At 37.7% G+C, this 25,055-nt stretch overlaps 3 protein-coding genes and 1 long non-coding RNA gene across 7 annotated transcripts; 1 reads left to right on the top strand and 3 right to left on the bottom strand.

Annotated features, from left to right (window-relative positions):
• Positions 1 to 3,339: 3,339 nt before the first annotated feature.
• Positions 3,340 to 4,953, bottom strand: LOC138868702 (very-long-chain aldehyde decarbonylase CER1-like). Its single transcript, XM_070146271.1, has 4 exons — positions 4,733 to 4,953; positions 3,944 to 4,176; positions 3,633 to 3,852; positions 3,340 to 3,418 (listed from the first exon to the last, which is right to left on the bottom strand). The coding sequence occupies exons 1-4, from the start codon at positions 4,909 to 4,911 to the stop codon at positions 3,340 to 3,342; spliced, it is 711 nt and encodes a 236-aa protein (XP_070002372.1). The 5' UTR covers positions 4,912 to 4,953.
• A 977-nt stretch (positions 4,954 to 5,930) lies between these two features.
• On the top strand, positions 5,931 to 12,249 carry LOC138869276 (uncharacterized mitochondrial protein AtMg00810-like). Of its 4 annotated transcripts, XM_070146894.1 has the most exons (3): positions 9,346 to 10,119; positions 10,203 to 10,759; positions 11,541 to 12,249. In XM_070146894.1, exons 1-3 carry the CDS (start codon positions 10,075 to 10,077, stop codon positions 11,566 to 11,568), a joined length of 630 nt encoding a protein of 209 aa, XP_070002995.1. In that variant the 5' UTR covers positions 9,346 to 10,074; the 3' UTR covers positions 11,569 to 12,249. The 4 variants fall into 4 exon arrangements, 1 of the variants encoding a protein (XP_070002995.1); XR_011400017.1 differs by lacking the exons at positions 9,346 to 10,119; positions 10,203 to 10,759 and adding an exon at positions 5,931 to 6,144; XR_011400016.1 differs by lacking the exons at positions 9,346 to 10,119; positions 10,203 to 10,759 and adding an exon at positions 5,931 to 7,984.
• LOC104228590 (uncharacterized) lies at positions 8,993 to 9,889 on the bottom strand. Its single transcript, XR_711376.2, has 2 exons — positions 9,802 to 9,889; positions 8,993 to 9,594 (listed from the first exon to the last, which is right to left on the bottom strand). It is a non-coding gene; the product is annotated as an uncharacterized lncRNA (long non-coding RNA).
• Positions 11,889 to 24,851, bottom strand: LOC104228614 (very-long-chain aldehyde decarbonylase CER1-like). The gene is made up of 10 exons (XM_070146844.1): positions 24,685 to 24,851; positions 15,083 to 15,309; positions 14,294 to 14,526; positions 13,983 to 14,202; positions 13,393 to 13,768; positions 13,193 to 13,300; positions 12,798 to 12,998; positions 12,623 to 12,724; positions 12,359 to 12,532; positions 11,889 to 12,247 (listed from the first exon to the last, which is right to left on the bottom strand). The coding sequence occupies exons 1-10, from the start codon at positions 24,742 to 24,744 to the stop codon at positions 12,065 to 12,067; spliced, it is 1,884 nt and encodes a 627-aa protein (XP_070002945.1). The 5' UTR covers positions 24,745 to 24,851; the 3' UTR covers positions 11,889 to 12,064.
• Between the last annotated feature and the right edge of the window lie 204 nt (positions 24,852 to 25,055).

The raw sequence follows: 25,055 nt of genomic DNA, 5'->3' as shown, positions 1-25,055 counted from the left end.
CTGGCGGGTTACTACCGTCGTTTTATGGAGGGGTTTTCATCGATTGCAGCCCCTATGACCAGGTTGACCTAGAAGGGTGCTCCATTTCAGTGGACGGAGGAGTGTGAGGCGAGCTTTTAGAAGCTCAAGACATCTTTGACTACAGCCCTAGTTTTGATATTGCCTGCAGGTTCGGGGTCTTATACGGTTTATTGTGATACCTCAAGGATTGGCCTCGGAGTGATGTTGATGCAGGACGGTAGGGTGATTCCTACGCGTCTAGACAGTTGAACATACATGAGAAGAACTATCCGGTCCATGACCTTGAGTTAGTTTCCATTGTTCACGCCTTGAAAATTTGGCGCCATTATTTATACGGGGTTCCCCGTGAGATTTATACTGACCATCGAAGTTTGCAGCACCTGTTCAAGCAAAAGGATCTAAATTTGCACCAGATGAGGTGGTTAGAGTTGCTAAAAGACTGATATCACTATTTTGTATCACCCGGGCAAGGCCAATGTGGTGGCCGATGCTTTAAGTCACTGGGCAGAGAGTTTGGGGAGTTTGGCTTATTTACCAGCATCGGAGAGGCCTATGGCGATGGATGTTCAGGCCTTAGCCAGCCAGTTTGTGAGATTGGATCTTTCGGAGCCAAGTCGGGTTCTAGCTTGCGTGATTTCTCAGCCTTCCTTATTTGATCGTATCAGGGAGCGGCAGTATGATGACCCTCATTTGCTTGTCCTCAAGGACAAGGTTCAGCACGGTGATGCCAGAGATGTGACTATTGGTGATGATGGGGTATTGAGGATGTAGGGTCGGATTTGTGTACCCAATGTTGATGGACTTCGAGAATTGATTCTACAGAAGGCCCATAGCTTGCAGTATTCCATTTATTTGAGTGTCACGAAGATGCAGGATTGAGGCAGCACTACTGGTGGAGACGGATGAAGAAAGATATAGTTAGATTTGTAGTTCGGTGCCTCAACTGTTAGCAGGTGAAGTATGAGCACTAGAGACCGGGTGGGCTATTTCACCAGATAGAGATTCCGGAGTGGAAGTGGGAGCGGATCACCATGGACTTTGTAGTTGGACTCCCACGGACTTTGAGAAAGTTCGATGCTATTTGGGTGATCGTGGATAGGCTGACCAAGTCCGCTCACTTTGTTCCTGTGTGTACTACTTATTCCTCGGAGCGGTTAGCGGAGATCTATATCCGGGAGATTGTTCGTCTGCATGGGATTCCAGTTTCCATCATTTTAAATAGAGGTACTCAGTTCACATCACGATTTTGGAGAGCCGTTCAGTATGAGTTGGGTACTCGGGTGGAGTTGAGTACAACATTTCACCCTCAGATGGACGGACAGTTCGAACGCACTATTCAGATTCTTAAAGATATGCTCCGTGCATGTGTGATCGAGTTTGAAGGGTCTTGGGATCAGTTCTTGCCATTGGCAGAGTTTGCTTACAACAACAACTATCAGTCCAGCATTCAGATGGCACCGTATGAGGCTTTATATAGGAGACGGTGTAGATCCTTGGTGGGTGGGTTTGAGTCGGGTAAGGCTAGATTGTTGGGCATAGACTTGGTTTAGGATGCTTTGGAGAAGGTTAAGATGATTCAGGATAGACTCCGTATAGCCCAGTCCATATATAAGAGTTACGCAGACCGGAAGGTTCGTGATGTTTCCTATATGGTTGGAGAGCGGGTTCTGCTTCGGGTTTCACCTATGAAGGGCGTTATGAGTTTCGGGAAGAAAGGAAAGTTGAGTCTGAGATTTATTGGCCCTTGAGATATTGAGGCGTGTTGGGGAGGTTGCTTATGAGCTTGCCTTACCTCCCAGCTTGGTCGGAGTTCATTTGGTATTTCATGTTTCGATGCTCCAGAGGTATCACGGTGATCCATCGCACGTGTTGGATTTCAGTTCAGTCCAGTTGGACAAGGATCTATCCTATGTTGAGGACCTAGTGGCAATATTGGACAGGCAGGTAAGAAATTTGAGGTGAAAGAACGTTGTATCAGTAAAGGTTTAGTGGTGGGGTCAGCCGGTCGAGGAGGCGATCTGGGAGACCGAGCAGGATATGCGCAGCCGTTACCCTCATCTTTTCACTACTTCAGGTATATCTCCATGCTCGTTCGAGGACGAACGAATGTTTAAGTGTAGGAGGATGTGATGACCTGGCCGGTCGTTTTAAGAATTTACGCCCCGATCCCCCATTAACTTATTTCCCCAAGTTTGTTTTTGCTATTTTGATTTGCCGCGATGTTCAATTTTGAGTTTCGGAGAGTTTTGGGACACTTAGTCCCTAAATGAGAGCTTAGGTGTTGAAAAGTTAACCGTAGTTGGAATAGTGTGAAAACGGCCTCGGAATGGAAATCCGATGGTTCCGTTAGCTGTGTTGGGTGATTTCAGGCTTAGGGTCGTGTTCGGATTGTGTTTTGGAGGTCTGTAGCTAATTTAGGCTTTTAATGCCGAAAGTTGAATTTTTGAAGTTTCCGGTTCGATATTGAGATTTTGATCCGAGGGTCGGAATGGAATTCTGCAAGTTGGAGTAGCTTCGTAGTGTTTAATGCGACGTGTGTGAAAAATTTCAGGTCAGTCGGGCGAGGTTTGATAGACTTTTTGATCGAAAGTGTATTTTTAGAGTTTTTGGAATTCTTAGGCTTGAATCCAATGAAAAAATAGGTGTTTTGATGTTATTTTGAGTGTTCCGAAGGTTGGAACAAGTTTGAATGATGTTTTAGGATTGGTTGGCAGGTTTGGTTGAGGCCCCAAGGGCCTCGGGTGTGTTTCGAGTGGTCAATCAGACCATTTCAAGTTGTGAAAAACTGCAAAAAACTGCGGAGTGTGTTGCAGACCAGTTGTTCTTCGCGTTCGCGAGTGGACCCTCGCGTTCGCGAAGGGTTAGGACGTGGATCTGAAGTTTTGGCCTTCGCGTTCGCGAGGGAGGTCCCGCGTTCGTGAAGGGCTGGGTCGTTGAACTACGCGTTCGCGAGAAGGGAGCCGTGTTCGCGATGGGCTGGGAAGCTGAGCCTTCGCGTTCGCGAATAAGGGGACGCGTTCGCGAAGAAGGAAAAGTGGTCAACGTCAATTTGTGCTTCGCGAACTCGAGGCTTTAACCGCGTTCACGAAGAAGGATTTAAATACCTGGGCAGAATGATTTAAAAGGCCTATTCCGCGATTTTGAGCCTAAGTTCCTCCATTTTTGGGCGATTTTGAAGCTTTTTGAAGGGGATTGAAGAGGGATTCAAGGGGAATCACTTGGAGGTAATATTTTTGACTTCATAACTTGTTTATATGTGATTAAAGACCTAATTAGTGGTGAACAATTTGGGAAAAGATGGGTAATTAGGATTTGAGATTAAGAGACCTTAACATGGGTATTTGGCATGAAAAGAGAATAATTTGTCTTGAATTGAGTGTGATGTAGTGAGTGGTACCTGTTCCATCAACACAAATGATCTTAGTGGCAAAAGAACAAACAAAATCTTCACAAATACAAAACTTCAATTAATTACCATTTTTGTAAGGTTATTAATTACTAGAGTAACACTTATCGTAAAATTTTAGTTACAATTACCTTATATGTGATATGATTGTGTAAATATAATGCAGTAAATTAAGCTAGTTGAAATATAGGGCAAGAAGACTCACGAGGGCGTATACATCAAGTACTTGAGGGGGGGAAACATAGAGAATATCCACTTAGGGATGAGCTCAAAGTTGCAATGCCCCATGTTGTTCATGAAATCAATGTAGGTGATGTACGCACCAAATGCAGTTATAGAAACAGTTTCAGTGAGTGTAACGGTGAGCAATGGGATAGCAAAGAGCATGAAATATGATATGTGCTCAGCAAACGGATGAATTACAGCTGCCAAAATAATAAAAATATCCTTTTATAAGACCTGATCACAAAATATAAAAAAAAATGATTGTAAAACGGTTTTGAAAGGACAACGTACAAGTGATGGGCTCAGTAACAATGGAAGAATGGTGATGCGAATGATAGCGAGAGTAGAGAAAATGGTGGTGCAAAGCTCTATGAAGCCAATAATAGAGAAACTCGACAGGACCAATATGAAGCAAGGCAATCATAACGATTCCATCAGTCCTCCACAAAGGCAAGTGATGAGCTTGTTCCAGCAACAGGTATCCGATATAGTATATCAGTCCATTAAATATGATCTGATCATCCCTACAAAACCATATATTCAACCTTAAATCAATCATGTCATGTACACTTTACTTTACGGCGTCTAATACTTTTGTTAGATCACTTTGTAGATACAGAAACTATCTATCAAGTACAAGGTTGAGGTTTTGTAAGGTAAAGCTTATATTATGAGAAAGAGCTTTCAAACAATTTTCGCTTACAGGAAATCTATAGTAAAGGGCCTAAATAACCAATAGGGGTTCAATTTTGCTGCCTAAACCTCCCGTACAAAGCAGTCAAAATAGTACTCTTTCATTTTAAACTTTCTTTGGGGAAAGAAGAGGGGGAATCCAGTGCTAAAAATTCGCAGGCACTTGATGTTTACACCAAATTAAGAAATACACAACATGTGTCTTTCTTATAACCATGGTTATGTTATATAAATTTCACTTTAATTTGGATTGCTAAAAGTTGAACTGTTTAATTTGGTGTAAGCACCAGGTGCAAGTAACTATTTATTAGAACAATGGTGAGTATGTTAGCACTTACTACTATATAGCGTGCGAACAATGAAAGTGTGAGGGTGAAAAGTTCATACCAGTTGCTTTCTCTGTCAACTTGATCAAATTCGATGCTCCTATCAAGAATCCGATTATTACCCTTGGCAGTCCTATAGCGGGATAGAGATATCCATATTTGGTTGTGAATCACTCTCGAGAGCAGAAGTGGGAGTATAATTATGTATACAAGATCCCTCTGACTTTCATCTTTGCTCATAAATTATGTGTATATGCTATGACCCACAAATGGTGCCAAAACCAAGTACTTAATTCGAACAAATTATTTTGAAGAAGAGAGTAGTTAGCAGAATTCTAGCAAGAATAACCTCATGATTTAGGGCAAAGGTAAAACAAAAAAGTAGAGTAGCTAGCGTAGCAGATTGACAATGCATACTTCATGTACTGCGTAATTTGGATTGATAACATTTTCATAGGACCATCACCCACCATTCTCAACCATAATCTCTACTACCAAACACTACTAGCTATTATCTAGAACCACCACTATCAACCAAAATCACTACCAACCATCGCATCTAGTCAGCATCCACAAATACCACCGTTAGCCATCACTAGCATCAACTACAATATATATTTTTAAACTATTTTGTCGATAAAATTATTAAGTAAATTAGTATTTTATTTAAATTATATATTTATTAGTTTTTAAATAAAGATAAATTTTATTCATTCAGATGTTGAAAAAACAACAGTCTTAATCATTTATTATTGAGATCTTAATACACATCTTAACATTTAGATGTATATCCAGATCAGGCATCTTAATCTTAATACACATCTTGATATTCAGATGTTTATTCAGATTCAGACATCTTAATCTTAAAAAAACAAATAAGGCCTAAATCGGGCCCTACAACATCTTGATATTCATATGTGCATTCAGATTCAGACATCTTAGTTTTTTTAAAAAACAAATAAGGCCTACGTCATCACTCTGCCATCTATATACTCGTCTTGCTAAACCATTGGCTCTGATACTAAATTGTTGGCTAAAACGGCTCAAAGATACTCTTAACATACTGTAAAGTGATATTGTCCGTTTTAGGCCAAGCTCGCATATATTTTCCCAAAAGACCTTAACTATTAAGAGTATTTAATTCCTTAAATATTTTCTTTTTATTTTCTACTTTCCATGTGAGACTTTATTTACACACTCGAAATATTTCTTTGTGTATTTCTAGTGTTATGAAGAAGTTTTGCGGTAAATTATTGATTTCCGATTTAAATCCATTTTTTCCTTAATTAGAGAAGAGTAAAAAAGATATGCGATAATAATGACAATAATAGTTAGCAATTGTGGTTGTGCGTCCGGTGACCGATAGTTGTGGCTATGTAGTAAGAGTGGACAGAGTGGGAATACTGCAAATCATTCTGGATGTTCACATAACTGGTTGCACTGTAATGCTCTGAATGTCTCTTGACATTTGCGGTAAGTTTAATTTGGCTTTGCCATCCGTTAAGTGAATACCAAAGTTAACAATGGATACTTGCATTTATTATTATAGATTTTTTAGGTTCAGGCAATTGGGAATTGACATTGGCATGCCAACTTTTACTCATATGTAAAAGAACTAGATAGATGCACTACGGTACACTAATGTTGAGCTTGACACTAGTTGGGGCCAGTTGTATATTGTAGTTAGTTGGTTGGTTAATTTAGTCGGTTAGGAAGTTGTATATATCGTTAGCTACCGTAGCTATTAGATGACAGCTTCATTCTGTAACTCCATGTTGATTAGATCAATCTAGAAGCTATCGATTTCTCCTTGCTTTGTCTTCATTCTTCTACTGCTCTTAATCTCTTTGATCATGGCTGAGAATCAGCCAATTTAACATGGTATCAAAGCTAACTAGCTACTGAATTGAGGGATTTTTCACAGAATTGATAGTGAAAAACGAGGAATCCAGAGATAGTGTAGCAAGCAAACCCTAAACTTTTGAATTAAATGGAGATTAAGGACACATTTTCTGAAAATATGAGTGATAGATTCAAGCGGAGTCACTGGTGGTAGCTCGTCAATGATTGACCACAATTATTATTTATTCCTTGGTGTCGGCGACACTCCTGGAGTCGTTCAGATTGGAATTCAGCTAGTCGGAATGGAGAACTACTCGTTGTGGAGTCGAGCCATGAAAGTAGCTTTGCTAGTGAAGAACAAGCTAGGTTTCATAGATGGCTCAATGCGACGTAAAGATTACAGAGGAGATCTGGTGAAACAGTGGGATCGCTGTAATGCAATGATGATTTCGTGGCTTACCAACAATGTAAGTGCAAATTTCTCAGCGGAATTCTCTATAGTTCAAATGCATTTCGTGTCTGGAATAATCTTCAAGAGAGATTTGACAAAGTTAACTTGAGGAGAATCTATCATTTCTTCGAGCAATTTGTACACTAACACAAGGTGTTTCACCTATTTCTATTTACTACTCAAAAATGAAAGACCTTTGGGATGAAATAGATTCAATTGTTGCTTTTCCTTCTTGTAATTGTGATGAATCTAAGGAGTATGTGGTTCATCTGTGCAATCAGAGGTTACTGCAGTTCCTAATGGGACTTATGACTCCTATAGTCAAGCAAGGAGTCAAATCCTTATTATGATACCAATGCCTAGTGTAAATCAAGCATATGTTATGCTAGTGCAAGATGACAGTCAGAAAGCTACTTTTGGAATGCTAAATTTGGGAGGAAATGGCATTGAACCAACAACCTTATTCACAACAAAAGGAGGCACATGAGTGGGACATAGGAATAGGAAAAATTACAAAATGTATTGTGACTATTGTAACATAAAAGGACATAACAGGGAAAATTGCTTCAAGCCGATGAAATGTGAGGTTTGTCAGATCAAAGGCCACAAGAAAGAGAACTGTTATAAGGTGATAGGATACACAGCTGATTTCAAAGGGAAAAGGAAGGTCAACTTGGTGAATGCAGGGAGAGATTATGGTCAGCAGTCAGCGGGTCACATGAATACACAGTAGCACTATTCTTCACTAAGGAACAATACAGTCAAATCTTAACCGTGTTAAAGAAGGCAAACATGCCTGATGCAAGTGTAAATTTGGCAAGTAAACCTTTATTTTCTACATTAATTAACTTGAAATGTATTGTGGATTCCGGGGCAACTAACCACATGGTTGGTGATAAATCCATGTTGAACATTGGTGTATCAGTCACAAATCCTGCAGTTGCAAATCTAGACAGGTGCAACTTCCAACTGGTGATTCAGCAGGTGTCTCTCAGATTGGAAATTTCTCATTGACAGGAGGTGAAGTCCTCAAATATGTGTTGTGTATGCCAGCTTTTAAGTTCAATTTCATGTCTGTATCAAAAGTAACAAGAGATTTGAACTATTACATCACATTTTTTCCTGATTTTTGTGTGTTTTGAGATCTTTTCAGTGGGAGGGTGAAGGAGATTGGTAGAGAGAAAGATGGGTTGTATGTTCTGTGTTCACAAAATAAGACAGTTCAATTTGAAGATATGAAGTCTATAGCAGTAATAGGCAGTATACCTGCATAACTTTGGCATAAGAGAATGGGTCATGTTCCCATGTTTGTTCTTAGGAAATTCACTACTTTTGAGAATATTGATAAGTTTTGTATTACTCAGTGTGAAACATGTCTATTAGCAAGACAAACAAGAGTTCCATTTCCAATTAGTAGTAGCAAGACAGATAGTATGTTTGCTCTCTTACATATGGATGTATGGGGCCCTTATAAGGTGCCAACACATAATGGAATGAGGTGTTTTCTAACATTAGTTGATGATTACTCTAGATGGAATTGGTTTTATTTTTTTCATCTTAAATCTGATGTTGTAGTTTTATTTAAGGATTTTATTGTGATGGTGGCTACTCAATTTGGTCAGAAAATTAAGGTATTCAGATATGACAATTGCTCAAAATTCTTCAACTCCAATTGTAGTGATTTGTTCAAAACTAATGGGATTGTTCATCAAAGCTCTTGCCCTTACACTCCACAACAAAATGGAGTGCTTAAGAGAAGGCACAGACATATATTAGAGACAGCTAGAGCAATAAGAATTCAGGGACACTTACCTATTAGATTTTGGGGTGAATGCATCATTGGTGTTGTGTACATTATTAATAGGCTGCTATATGTAGTCCTGAACAACAAGTCCCTTATGAGTTTGTCTATGGGAAAGCACCTTCTTTGTTGCACGTGAGAGTTATAGGATGTCTCTGCTATGTCACAGATGTCAGAAAGAAAGATAAATTTGCCCCAAGGGAAATCAAATCTATTTTACTAGGATATGTTGAAAATCAAAAGGGGTATAAGTTGTATGATTTAACTAACATATCTTATTTTCTTAGTAGAGATGTCACAATTCATGAGAACATCTACCCTTTTCAACATATGAGTCCTCCTATTAATTTGTTTGATAGTTCTCTGCATCACATACATACACCAACCCCCACACAGATTGTTTCTTCCAACCCAGACTGCTTGCTATTTCATTAAAGCCAGCCATCACCTGTGTAGAGAGAATCTGAGTTGGAGGTAGACAGGTTCATCACTGATCCCATTGAATAACAAGTACAACATCATGAAGTCTTGCCCATGGCTGAATCTCTTTCACCAGCTCAGGATATACATGTTCAGTCTTCAACTCCCATTTCTCAGGAGCCACTTGTTGATATTGAGCCCATACAGAATGCAGTCAGGCAATCAGGGAGAGCCAGCAAGCCTCCCATCTGGCTCAAGGACTATGTAACTCAAGTCAAGGGACAAAAAGGGGCAAACACATGCCTTTATCTTATTTCAGCAGTGGTCAGCTATGATCATCTGTCCAAGCCCTACCAGAACTTTGTGGCACATGTCTCCAGCATCATTGAGCCCAGATCATATCATAAGGCTGCCAAAGATAGCAAGTGGATATAAGCAATGAAAATTTAGAGTAGAAGAGAACAAGACTTGGGAGATTGTAGCACTACCTAAGGGGAAGAAGACCATAGGGAGTAAATGGGTTTACAAGATAAAGTATAAAGCAAATGGTGAAGCTGAAAGATTTAAATCAAGGTTAGTGGCCAAGGGCTATAATCAAAAGGAGGGAATTGATTACCAGAAAATATTCTCTCCTATTGTCAAAATGGTCAATGTTAGAGCAGTCGTTTCTTTTGCTGCATTGAAGGTTGGGCCTTACACCAAATGGACATCTACAATACCTTCTTGCAAGGTGATTTGCATGAGGAGGTATACATGGACCTTCCTCAAGGTTTCAGTTTTGAAGCTGGCAAACATCAAGTTTGCAGGTTACACAAGTCCCTCTATGGGCTTAGACGAGCATCCAGGCAATGGAACATCAAGTTGATCTCAGCATTGACTGCTTCTAGTTATGCACAGAGTCATTTGGACTATTCTTTGCTCACCAAAAAATCAGGTAACAAACTAGTGGTGATTCTGATTTATGTTGATGATCTCTTAATTACTGAAAATGATCTTGAGCTCATTAATGCCACAAAGGTTGTTCTGAGGAAAAATTTCAAGATCAAGGATCTAGGTGAGCTCAGGTATTTTTTGGGGATAAAATTTGCTAGAAGTAATGAAGGTATTCTGATGCATCAACGCAAATATTCTCTGGAATTAATCTCAGACATGGGGTTAGCAGGTGCTCGACCACTTGGTGCACTAGTGGAGTTGAATCAGAAGCTTACCAATAGTGAATTTGATGCCTATGTTGGTTCATCCTCTGATCGACCACTAGAGGATCCTAGCAGCTACCAAAGACTTATAGGTAGAATGCTTTACTTGACCATCACTAGGCCAGATATTGCTTTTGATGTGCAATGTCTGAGCCAATTTATTCATGCTCCTAAAGCCTCTCACATGGAAGAAGCCATCAGGGTAGTGAGATATGTCAAACAGGCTTCTGGCCTTGGTATCCTTATGTTATCTCACAACTCTCCTACTCTTCAGGCCTCTTGTGATGCAGATTGGGCCTCCTACCCCAACACCATAAACTCAATTACAGGATACTTGATCAAATTTGGAGACTTTCTCATATCTTGGAGATCCAAGAAGTAGGTAACCATTTCTAGAAACTCAGCTAAAGCTGAATATAACTGTGGTAGAGATTGTTTCGCTCATAGGTCTATACAAAGAATTGGGAGTTTCTTTACATTTGCCTATTCCTATGCATAGTGATAACAAGTCTGCCATACAGATTGCTGCTAATCTTGTATTCCACGAGCGGACTAAACATATAGACATTGATTGTCACTTCACTTAGAAGAAGATTCATCAAGGTCTAATGGACACCCTCTATGTGCCATCATTAGAGCAACAGGTCGACGTTTTGACTAAGGACCTTCCTGTTGCTTAGCACTGTTATCTTCTATCCAAGCTAGGAATGAAGAATATCTTCATCTCTCCTAGCTTGAGGGGTTGTAAAGGAACTATATAGATGCACTATAGTGCACTAAGGTTGAGTTGTACACTAGTTGGGCCAGTTATTTATTATAGTGGGTTAATTTAGTCGGTTAGGAAGTTTTATATATTAATAGCTACAGTAGCTATTTAGATAACAAATTAATTCTGTAACTGCATGCTGATTAGATCAATCTAGAAGCTATTGATTTCTCCTTGCTCTGTCTTCATTCTTCTCTGCTCTTAATCTCTTTGATCATGGCTGAGAATTAGCCAATTTAACAATATCCCTTGAAAATCATACTATGTTCGTTTTCTTTGAGCATTTTAGTTTTCATTTTTATTAGCTTATAATTGATGCAGCGAGTAACACTTATAAATGGCATTTATGATATGTTCAAAGGTCAAATCTTGCTCTTTTTTTGTTTGATGTAGGTTGGGCATTTCTCTGAATTGTGGATGAGATTATTACTAGCTGATGTTTACAATCAATAAGCATGATCCAGAGTATAGAGAGAAACTTCCAAGACTATACCGTGGTGTGCATTTTTTCTTGGAACAGAGTAATTTTTAGTATCTGCTCCGACACATTTAAGAATTACCTCTTTATCTTTTATAGGAACTTTGTGAATAGATCATAAAACAAAATAGTGGAATCTCCCTAAAAGAGGCACTGATACCATTTGTCACAAATTTGTTATTAACTGGGAGTTCTCAAGTCACAAAGAAAACCTGGAAATAAAATGAAGAATGAAGGAAAATAAAGTTAATGGGAAAGTAAAGGGAGATTAACAGAAAGTTTGTTAATCAATAGAAGTCACCATCCATGCTCCAAAATTTGTTCATATTACATCTTATACAATGCATACAGAGCTCTGGAAAGATCACCTAATGCAAATGGCTGATATACTTGACCACGGATCCAAGATATGATCATATATCAAACACAATCTATATCTCTAGTTCTTGGATTCAGTAGCAGAAGCCATGGTTAATGGGCAAAAACCATGATCGAGACTAGCTTTCCATACTTTGTCAATATCAAACATCATGTTACCACACTCGTTCTCGTTCCAACCTTCCAAGGCGTGTAAAATTCCAGCTATTCTCCACGCACTCATCACTCTTCGTGGCAACCAGTTCTGGAATTATAATAAATTCAATCATGATCAATTTCTTTTACTATGATCTGTAAGACGATCAAGAAAAAACTAAAGAGAAATAATAAAGGATATTAGATAAGCATTTCTAACCTCACAAGAGTCTACATTTTCAAGATGTTTTGGAGTAATCATAGCTGGTGTGCTGAAGTAGAAGCAATCCTTTCGAGCTTTACTTGGTGGGAATTGTGAATAAGGAATGAATAATGTTCCTTTTGGTACTTTCAATTGTTCATCTTCACTCAATCCATCCCCTACTAGCCATGTCTGCAGCATAATCAAGAACCTCTTTTGATTGTCATGAATTGTCAAGATTCAGGACTGTATTCTTTTTGATGTATTTTGGTTTATACGTACCTTTGAAACATTATAAGATTTCGACAGGACCAACTTAGTTGCAGCCTCTGATGTTAACTTTGTTTTAAGTCTCTTGTACTCTTCTTCGTCTAACGTGACAACCTATATATAAAAAAAATACAACAATTAAGAGAAAGCAAACCAAATCGGGGAGGAGATTAATAGTCACATATACCTGAATTCCTCCTTGGCACAAGGCTAAGGCAATGGAGTAAGCAACTTTAGACAAACGGCCTCGAAGGACAACTTGGGAAGTTCCTTTAGGAATGGAATTTATGACCACAGCAACAGCTAGGCTACTTCCATCTACCACATTTACTTTCAGCTGAGGATTCCTTCTTATGTAAAGTTCACCACTATTATTCAGCTGCTCTTCCTGGAAAGTTACATTTATTTAGATGTGTTAACTAGTGCAACTGAGACTCTCTTTGGTTCAGCCAACAAACATTGGATATAGGGTGAGAGGAGAATTCTTTTCAATTCTTTTTCGCCCTAATATTAGTCAATGTTTGTGATAGCTAACAGACGTTTAAGAAGAATCATGTAATTCTCTCATATATTTTGACTTACCTGATTTAAGAGTCCAAGGCTCAGTACTTTTATGCCTTTCTGATCTGCTTCCATGATTGCTTCCTCGATCAAATTGTTAATAATCTCTCTTTGCCATTTCATAAAGTACTGCAACAAAATCAATAATCGGGATAAATAATCGCTTCAACAACGGATCCAAAATATGAAACAATCTTGAATAATACTACTACTTTACTTACTTGTATGCGATACTTTGGGATAGCCCAAGTTTGTAATTTGAGATTCTTGAACAAATTTCTCTCGACAATAAATGTGTGACCATAAATCCATGTGATCATTATCGACCATAGTGTGGCAGGCCACATTAACCAGAAATACCACTTAGAGGACTGAGGCTTCGAGGCCAACGATGCTAACCCTAGACGGAGATGGTAAATGGATTCAGGGGTTGTTAGATGTGTAAGGTGCACCACATCAGGCACTTCAGCTTCCCTTTCAAGTGACTTTTTATACAATGTATCTGATGACATGTCCAGTGTATCATAGATATAGTCATACATTGGCATGAAAAGAGAATAATTTGTCTTGAATTGAGTGTGATGTAGTGAGTGGTACCTGTGCCATCAACACAAATGATCTTAGTGGCAAAAGAACAAACAAAATCTTCACAAGTACAAAACTTCAATTAATTACCATTTTTGTAAGGTTATTAATTACTAGAGTAACACTTATCATAAAATTTTAGTTACAATTACCTTATATGTGATATGATTGTGTAAATATAATGCAGTAAATTAAGCTAGTTGAAATATAGGGCAAGAAGACTCACGAGGGCGTATACATCAAGTACTTGAGGGGGGGAAACATAGAGAATATCCACTTAGGGATGAGCTCAAAGTTGCAATGCCCCATGTTGTTCATGAAATCAATGTAGGTGATGTACGCACCAAATGCAGTTATAGAAGGAGTTTCAGTGAGTGTAACGGTGAGCAATGGGATAGCAAAGAGCATGAAATATGATATGTGCTCAGCAAACGGATGAATTACAGCTGCCAAAATAATAAAAATATCTTTTTATAAGACCTGATCACAAAATATAAAAAAAAATGATTGTAAAACAGTTTTGAAAGGACAACGTACAAGTGATGGGCTCAGTAACAATGGAGGAATGGTGATGCGAATGATAACGAGAGTAGAGAAAATGGTGGTGCAAAGCTCTATGAAGCCAATAATAGAGAAACTCGACAGGACCAATATGAAGCAAGGCAATCATAACGATTCCATCAGTCCTCCACAAAGGCAAGTGATGAGCTTGTTCCAGCAACAGGTATCCGATATAGTATATCAGCCCATTAAATATGATCTGATCATCCCTACAAAACCATATATTCAACCTTAAATCAATCATGTCATGTACACTTTACTTTACGGCGTCTAATACTTTTGTTAGATCACTTTGTAGATACAGAAACTATCTATCAAGTACAAGGTTGAGGTTTTGTAAGGTAAAGCTTATATTATGAGAAAGAGCTTTCAAACAATTTTCGCTTACAGGAAATCTATAGTAAAGGGCCTAAATAACCAATAGGGGTTCAATTTTGCTGCCTAAACCTCCCGTACAAAGCAGTCAAAATAGTACTCTTTCATTTTAAACTTTCTTTGGGGAAAGAAGAGGGGGAATCCAGTGCTAAAAATTCGCAGGCACTTGATGTTTACACCAAATTAAGAAATGCACAACATGTGTCTTTCTTATAACCATGGTTATGTTATATAAATTTCACTTTAATTTGGATTGCTAAAAGTTGAACTGTTTAGTTTGGTGTAAGCACCAGGTGCAAGTAACTATTTATTAGAACAATGGTGAGTATGTTAGCACTTACTACTATATAGCGTGCGAACAATGAAAGTGTGAGGGTGAAAAGTTCATACCAGTTGCTTTCTCTGTCAACTTGATCAAATTCGATGCTCCTATCAAGAATCCGATTATTACCCTTGGCAGTCCTATAGCGGGATAGAGATATCCATATCTGGTTGTGAATCACTCTCGAGAGCAGAAGTGGGAGTATAATTATGTATACAAGATCCCTCTGGCTTTCATCTTTGCTCATAAAGTATGTGTATATGCTATGACCCACAAATGGTGCCAAAACCAAGTACTTAATTCGAACAAATTATTTTGAAAAAGAGAGTAGTTAGCAGAATTCTAGCAAGAATAACCTCATGATTTAGGGCAAAGGTAAAACAAAAAAGTAGAGTAGCTAGCGTAGCAGATTGACAATGCATACTTCATGCACTGCGTAATACAGGCTCTATGAAAACGTTATAGTGTAACATGATGTTAACTAGTCACTTTCACCTTAAAAGACACAAAAAAGTAGTAATTATTTACGAGTACTACGTGGGTTACTCCAATACAGACAGTTTTGTAGAACTTTTGAAAATACTAACCACTTAGTAATAAGAAAGAATATTTGCGTGGAAGCAGGGCAGAGCTCCATGCATTTTGGTGTTCGATAGAATACTCCCTGTTGAAAAATTATACGGTAGAAATAGGTTAAAAGCAAATGTTTTTTGTATATATTTAAATCTTTGAATCCATTCAACAGGTTGACATTGTAGTGGTAGGGGCTGCCCGATGTACTAAGCTCCCGCTATATGCGGGATCCGGGAAAGGGCCGGACCACAAGGTTCTATTGTACGCAGTCTTCTGCAAGAGGTTGTTTCCATGGTTTGAACCCGTGACCTTCTCGTCACATGACAACAACTTTACCAAGGCTTCCCTTCATTATAGTGGCAAGGGTTGCTCAAAATTATTTTAAGTTACACGTGCAAATTAATCAGATATGGGGTATTCTACAATATAAGTATGAAGTATTTTTGTTTCTCTTCTGGCTAACCGTACATCTCTCATTACTAGAATTGTGAAAAAAAGCGACTAAACTTTAGCGGCCAAAGTTGGTCTGTCAAGAAAAGCGACCAAAGTTGGTCGCTAAATTGGCGAAAATAATAAAATAATTATTTGATATAGATTAGCGACCAAGGTTGGTCGCTACTTGGTCACGGTCAGACTTGCTTGGTCAAAGGTATACTGAGATTAGCGACCAACGTCGGTCGCTACAGGGGGACCCAATTATAAAATTATAATAATTATAGTATTATTTAAAACAAAGTATAAAATATAAATAAACATAATTTAAAATTAGCGACCAAAGTTGGTCGCAAATTAAGGGGTAAGCAGATAGCGACCAACTTTGGTCGCCAAGAAATGGGACCCAGTTATAAAATTTTAGAAATTATATTTTTATTTAAAAAATTATAAAAAAATATAATTCAAATTTAGCGACCAAAGTTGGTCGCTTAAAAAAATAGAGACCAACTTTGGTCGCTAATCTGGGACCCAGTTCTAATGTTTAACAATTATATTATTATTTTAAATATTATATAAAATATAAATAAATCTGATTTAAATTTAGCGACCAACTTTGGTCGCTAATTTAAATTTATGTATATTTAACGACCAAAGTTGGTCTCTTTTCAGGTCAACAATGGTCAAAATTAAAAATCACTTTTGTATTTACTATCTAAATAATATAAATGTAATTATATATATATATATATAATATTAACAATGAATTATAACCTACTCATATGCATATATATATATATATATATATAAAAGCTATATTCGATATAATATTAGCTAATGCACTAATACTTAGTGCATAGTATAGTATAGGTATAATATAGTATATAGTATATAAGCTCTCTCTCTCTCTCTCTCTCTCTATATATATATATATATATATATATATATATATATATATATATATATATAAGAACATGAAGCGCTCGGAACACAGGGACGGGTTCTTTATATATATATATATAAGCTATATTCGATATGTATATAGTAGAAATTTAGGATTTTAATTCAATTTAAGCTATATATATATATATATAGCTTATTTTAAAATAGCGACCAAAGTTGGTCGCTATTTTTAAATCCAGGAGTAAAAATCGGGTTTCCCCTCCCAATCTCTTATTTTCACCCCAAAATTTTCCCAAACTCTCTCTCAACATATTCTCCCCCCTTCTCTATTTCCCTTACACAAATCAATCCCCCCACCCCTTGCCACCACTGTGACTGCGCGCCACCACGCCGGAGCCGCTGCTAAACCTGTCGCCAGAGCCGTTGTCCGCCACCACCACTGTCGCCGGAGCTGTTGTCCCCCACCCCTTGCCACCATTGATTTTTAATCCTCCTTTTAATCTACCAAGGTTAGTAATCTACCTTATTAGCTTTTTAATTTTTAATTTTTGCTATATAATTTTATGTAATTTTTTAGAGTTTTTGTCTATTTAGTATTAGGGTTTTTGGTTTGAACTACATTAGATTTATGAACTTAAGGTAAAAATTATAATCTTTTAGTTCTTGTATTAATTTATATTGAGTTCAATTGTGAAAAGAAACAATTCATTGTCTTAGAAGAGGAGCAATACCTAAATAAGTACCTAAATTCATGCTTTAAACTATGCATTATACATTTATAAGATAAGAAAAAAGAATTAAAGGAAGGAGTTTATTAATGTATTAATTATGAACTTAAGGTCATATTGGACTTTTAGGATATGAATTGAACTTTTAGTTAACTAAAAAAAGATTAGGATATGAATTAACTAATTTAATTTGTTCTTGCTTTATTTATATAGATGGAACATCATACTTGGATGTACAATAGGAATTATCCTAATCGGCGGGGATTGCGGGAGGATTTTGTAAAAGGGGTTGATGACTTTATTAGACATGCAATGTCACTTCCTCCATACATAAATGATGGAGTAATTAGGTGCCCTTGTATTAGGTGCGACTGTATGAAGTTTGAAAAACCGGAGGAAGTTAAGGTTCATCTTTATAGTAAGGGGTTTATAGTGAATTACTTTGTGTGGACTAATCATGGAGAGATCGATGGTAGACATAGGATATTTCATAACATGGTTGTTGGTGAAAGTAGTAGGTCGGTAGAGAATACAAATCGTGATTCCAGAATTCATGATATGGTTGCGGATGCTTTTGGAATGCACTTAGGGGGTGAGCCCAATGAAAATGTTGAACAAACTCCTAATGATGAAGCAAAACATTTTTATGAAAAGTTAGAGGAAGCTAGTCGTCCACCACAAAAAGGAAGTCCGCACTCTGAGTTGTCTGTTGCAGTTAGATTACTAAGTATCAAATCTGATTGGAATATTTCTCAAGGAGCCATGGACTCTGTCATTAACCTTATGCGTGAACTAGTTGACTCCGAAATTACCTGGTGATTTCTATAAGGCAAAGAGATTAGTTTCTAAGTTAGGACTTTCGTCAATGAGAATTGATTATTGTGAAGATGGTTGCATGTTATATTATAAAGATGATGCAAATTTAAGCAGTTGTAAATTTTGCGAAAAGCCTCGTTTTAAGAGGCTTTCCAGCGGGAAGATGGTCGCTATCAAGGCGATGCATTATTTACCTCTTATACCTAGGCTAAAGAGGTTATATGCGTCGATGCGTTCTGCTCATCATATGAGATGGCACTTTGAAAATAGAAGACCACCTAGTGTTATGTGTCATCCTTCAGATGGAGAAGCTTGGAAGCACTTTGATAGGACATATCCATATTTTGCTAGTGAACCAAGGAACATTCGGTTAGGTTTGTGTGCGGATGGCTTCACGCCTTTTTCTGTATCTGCGACACCGTATTCATGTTGGCCTGTCTTTCTTACACCTTATAATCTACCACCTGAGTTGTGCATGACTAGTCCATATATATTCTTAAATTGTATTATCCCCGGTCCACGTAATCCGAAAAGTTTTATAGATGTATATTTTCAACCTTTGATTGATGAGCTAAAACAATTGTGGTACGACGGTGTTGAAATATATGACATATCAACCAAGCAGAGTTTCAATTTGTGTGCTAATTTAATGTGGACAATTAACGATTTTTCTACGTATAGAATGTTGTCTGGGTGGATGACTGCTGGGAACTAGCTTGTCCTTACTGCATGGAAAATAGTAAAGCGTTCACTTTGAAACATGACATAAAGCAATCATGGTTTGATTGTCATCGTCAATTCTTGCCTGAGGGTCATGAGTTTAGAAGGATGAAAAATGCATTCAAAAAGAATAAAATGGAATATGATTATCCACCTCCGATACTTTCAGGTGAGGAAATTTAGGAGAGGGTCCAGAACTTCAGTAAAGTTACTGAAGCTCCACCTTATAGATTCCCCGGATACGGTGTTACTCATAATTGGACCAAACAGAGTATATTTTGGGAGTTGCCTTATTGGAAGGATAATCTTCTCCGTCACAACCTTGATGTCATGCATATTGAGAAGAATTATTTTGACAATTTGTTCAACACAGTGATGGATGTTAAAGGTAAGACAAAGGATAACCCGAAGGCTAGAATGGACTTACAAGAATATTGCAGGCGGCCTGAATTACACTTGCAGACAGCAAACAATGGTAAGATATTCAAGCCCAAAGCAAGTTACGCATTCACTTTGGAGGAAAGATGACATATTTGTGATTGGGTAACGAAATTGAAGATGCCTGAGGGTTATGCGTCGAATTTTGGGGAAAAAGTTGATATGGAGGTAGGGAAGTTGAGCCATTTGAAAAGTCATGACTGTCATGTTTTCATGGAGACTTTAGTGCCTATTGCATTTTGTGGTTTGCCTGAAAGAATCTGGAAACCTATCACAGAGATTAGTTTGTTTTTCAAAGACTTGTGTTCTTCCACGTTAAGGGAAGAAAACCTACACCGGATGGATCAGAACATTCGTGTAACTTCTTCTAAGATGGAAAAGATATTTCCATGTGGGTTTTTTGATGTGATGGAACACCTTTCAATCCACCTTGTACACGAGACACGACTTGGAGGGCCTGTTCAATGCAGATGGATGTATCCCTTTGAGAGGTAATATTATATATTTGATATAATTTTCTATTTTATTTGAATGTTCTTGGCTAACCTGAAATTATGTAGGACAATTGGCAAATGCAAACAATTTGTTAAGCAGAGGAATAGGATTGAAGGATCTATATGTGAAGCTTACCTTGCAAAGGAAACTGCTCATTTTTGTTCTTATTATTTTGAGAGTAATGTACCATGTGCTAGGAATAGGCCCAACAGGCACACGGTCGACCTTAGGAATGATCCATTATATTCTCTTATGTCCATATTCAATCAACCAGGCAAATGTTCTAAGGATGTTAGAAAGAGAAGTTTGAGTGATATAGAGTTCAAGTCAGCTACACTTCACGTGTTGCTAAATTGTCCCGAAGTTGTACCATTTCTCAAGTAAGTATTGATTTAGTGGTTATCAAAATATAAAAATTACTGTGATTACATATCAATGCAACTACTAAAAATATTTGATGTGTCACAGTCATTTCGTGGGTCAATTTGGCCATGATGCTGTATATACGAGATTTGATACGTGGTTCAAACAATTTGTAAGTTTCTCCTTAAAATATTCTAACACTATGTAGGTAAACAATGTTTGGAAGTTATGCTAACTTATGAATTTTTTTAACAATATGTAGGTAAATGATCCAAATAATTGTGTAAATCAATTTTTGAAAGATATATCTTGGGGACCTGGGGTTGAGGTCACAACAATGTCTAAGTACGTTGTGAATGGTTATAAGTTTCATACATAGGATTCTCTAAAAATAAAAATAGCAACAACAGTGGGGTGTGGGTTCAAGGTGGTAATGGCAACCAAGATGGAGATATTGATTATTATGGTGTGCTCAAAGAAATAATAGAACTAGAATATACATGTTGGCCATATAAGAAATTGATATTCTTTAGATGTAAGTGGTTTGACCCACATCCAACAAGAGGTACAAGAGTACACAATCAATACAACATAATTGAGGTTAATCATACGAGGGAGTATGATCGCTATGATCCTTTTATAATTGCACATAATGTTAGGCAAGTGTATTATGCTCCTTATCCATTGCGGCGGAATAAGTCCGATTGGTGGATTGTAATAAAAACTAAGTATGTGGGTAGGGTGGAAGTCGAGAATGTGTTAGATGTTGCATATCAAAACGATATCTCCAATGTTGACCAAATAGTGGACAAAGTTTTAGAAAATGATTTGGAACATCCTGAACACATATTGGAAGAAGTTGATATAAATGAAGTAAGAATTACAGAAAACGAGGAAGAAGAATCAACTAATGAAGCTCAAACTAGTGAGGAAGAAGAATTCTCGGACGTGGAACTATACGTTGATGAGAGTTAAAAAGTTGGTTTCTTTAATAACTCTCATTTATAGCTAGTTTATTTATATGTTTCAATCTAAATATGTATTATATTATGCAGATGATAGGCAAGGGTCGAGAAAAGGCTAAGAAACCAAAGAGGAGGGTAGAAGATAATCCTCCATCTTTTCCTGCCTCTTCAGAGATGCCTATGCCTATGACTTTGCCTCCACCCCAGGGCTATTCTGAGCTGCCACAGCATCACCAGCCCTACAACTTCGTGCAGACACCGTGTCTTTCGTCACAGGGCCATAGGACTATACGTCCGACATACAGTCCAACTACCGCACGACCACGTGGATCGCAGCCATTTGCATCGCATGGATCGCATCGATCCATGTCACATCCACATGGATCACAGGCATCAGTGTCACAGCCACTCAGGTCACAGCCACTCGGGTCACAGCTATCAGTGTCACGTCCACTTGTGGGCCATACAGCTATGTCGCAGTCACAGGGCTCGCAACCATCTTCATCTAAAACTCCACCTATTTCAGGCCTTCGCCTACGAGATACTAGCTCTGACCCCCTACACCTTCCACACAAGCCTCTGATATACATGCTTCGGACGGTGATGCTGATGATGATGAGGAGGTGCATTACGATCAGTATGGCAGGATCATCATAGTCCCTGAGGGTGATGGGTAAGAGTTATTTATTATTTTTATGTTTATTGTTTTGTACAGTTTTACTAAGATATTAATGTATTTTTTTATTAAATTGCAGGTTCATCCCTAGTAATATTACTACAAGGATTATCACCAAAGTCACCAGAAAGTTTTATGATGGCTCTTATGCGTCTTGGAGTGATTTCCCATTCGCGCTGAAGGAGCAAATTTTCAATGACTTTAAGGTATAAATGTTCTTTTAAGCAGTACAATTATTTATATTTATGATATTTCCATCTAAATATGTATTATAGAATATAGCTTATATATATATACTTACACTATACTATACACTAAGTATTAGTGCATTAACTAATATTATATCCAATATAGATTTTATATATATTCGAATATAGCTTTTATATATATATATATATATATATATATATATATATATATATATATATATATATATATATATATATATATATATTAGCTAATGCACTAATATACTATATACTATATTATAAGCAGTTAATGCACTTAATTTTTGAATAATTATTAGCTAACAAAAGCTAAGTATAATATATCGAATATAGAATTTATGATATTTCCACATAATACTTAACTTTTGAAATACAGAGCAAGTGTGTATGGGAACACCGCTATAGCGTGGATGTGGCTGCAAATTTTCATCTCAAAGCTCACAAGTGGTTGTCGCATTGTTTCTCCAAAGCTAGAAAGTTGAACCAGAAGCCTGGCTGGTTGCTTCAGAATTTATGGGAGGATTTGCAAAGGCAATGGCTTACCGCAGAGTTCTTAGAGAAGAGCGAAAAAGGAAAGAAAGCTCGTGCATCTGAGAAGGGAGGATCCTTGCACACTGGAGGTGCGATCAACCTAGGGACAATAAAGAGAAGAATGGTTCGTAATTGCTTAATTTATTTTAATTTTCAAAGTATATCTATTCTGTTTATTAACTAAAATTTATGAGTTTCCAGGAGAAGAAGTTGGGGCGTCCGATGAACAAAGATGAGCTATTCAAGGAGACTCATATTGTAAAGAAGAAGAAAGAGACGGATCAAGAAAGGTGGGTCGAGGGCCGAGCCTCGACTGTACATGTAAGTTTTCACTTTTCATTAAGTATTTTGATTTACTTTTATATGAATTTTGAAATACTAATTCAATGTAATTTTTCTTATAGGGTCGCTTCACAGCTGAAGTGGTGGAATTCATACGCAGTCAGCCACTTAGTGAGTCGGGCGACCAAATCCAACCTTCGGACGAGGATGCTGAAAGAATCTGGATGTAGGCTGCTGCGGGTCCAAAATGGGGGAAGGTATACGGGCTTCCTACTAAGAAATTTCATCGCTATAAGTGTGGAATGCAAGGAATAGGGACTTCCCCGCAAGCCGAGCAACTTGATGGGGAGAGCCTCTCTTCTATGCGGGAGACTGTGACAAAGCTTACATCCGAACTAGAAGCCGCCAAGGAGAGAGAAAAGATTATAGATGCTCAGTACATTGGCATGCAAGAGCAGCTCAAATCTCTCCTAGCTTCTGGCAGTTTTCCGATTCCCTGGTCTCCAGAGGCTCGCCTTCCCCGTGCTCATTCCCCCCGCCCTCCCCGTGATTGTTCTTCCCATCCTAGACAAGTACACCCTTCTGGATACCGTCTTGGTGAAAGTTCATCAGACGGTGATGATAATGATGTACAAAACAATCCTTGACTTTTATACACTTTCAACTAGACAAATACAATCGGTTTTTGAATAGACTTGTAATAACAATTAACTTAGTTTGGTTAGCTTAATGTGTTACTTCTATTGAACTTTATAGTTTGTTAGTTTTAATGTTGTTGTTGTTGTTGGCATAAAATGCCTATTTAGGAATTTTGGTAAGCTGACAGGTGGTGTAGCTGCCAATACAGGCATTTTCTACCAAAAATATACCAAGAAAAGCGACCAACTTTGGTCGCTAGTTGGTCGCTTTTCGCTGGAAAAAAAACAAATTTCTGGTAAATGGCGACCAACCTTGGTCGCCATTGAACCCAGATTTCTCAAAAAGCGACCAAAGTTAGTCGCTATTCCATTTAAATAAAAATAATGTCTGGAAATATAGCAACCAACCTTGGTCGCCTACAATTAAAAAATAATTAATTCTTGCATTTTGCGACCAACTTTGGTCGCTTATTTTAAAAAAAAAAATTAAAAAAATTAATACTAAAGCGACCAACTTTGGTCTCTAATATCCAGATTTTAAAAAATAATATTTTCTTTTTAGACCAAAGTTGGTCGCTTTTTGGCCAATAAGCAACCAACTTTGGTCGCTTTTCCTGGTCGCAAATTAGCGGATTTCTAGTAGTGTCTGTTCCCTCAAAGAATATTTTTCGAAGAAGGAAGGAAAAGACTAGGTAATGTGGGACAAGGAGCTCAGTGCAATTTCAAAGGGGATAGGTATTTCCAACAGCAGAAGAAACTAAAAAGAAGAGAGTTTAAATTAATTACTGCAAAACACATGCTTTCCGATGTAGTATAAATAGGTGATGTTTTGAGCACTGCAAAAGTGAAAGGATCTTTGAGAATTATTCAAGAAAATTAGTACCTTGAAGTTCCCTAGGCGTGCCCATGGCCACTCTGTGAGAATGCCAGGTTTGGTAGCCATTCTTTTGTTACTTCACCACAAAACTGGTAAAACTAAGTATTTGTAGCTTTGCTCAACTTGTTCTTTCCCTGTGTTCCTCAAAAGCCTCTGCTTCCCCTGCCTTATGTAGAGTTATGCTATGTGGGGGCGAGGGGGGGGGGGGGTATTTCCTATTTACCGCTTTAACTTATATACATTAACAATGTAACGCCAGTATACTTGTGCATGTTATAGCAGGAAACTCGTGTTAATTGCGTTGGTATATGGAAGTTAAACTTTTTTCATTATTTTTGCATTTTCGACCGTGGTATCACTTTAACAGACTTAGTGCA

The sequence above is a fragment of the Nicotiana sylvestris genome, chromosome 1 (genome assembly GCF_000393655.2).
Source record: "Nicotiana sylvestris chromosome 1, ASM39365v2, whole genome shotgun sequence".
Lineage (NCBI taxonomy): Eukaryota > Viridiplantae > Streptophyta > Magnoliopsida > Solanales > Solanaceae > Nicotiana > Nicotiana sylvestris.
This window is presented reverse-complemented; position numbering and strand designations above follow the sequence as displayed.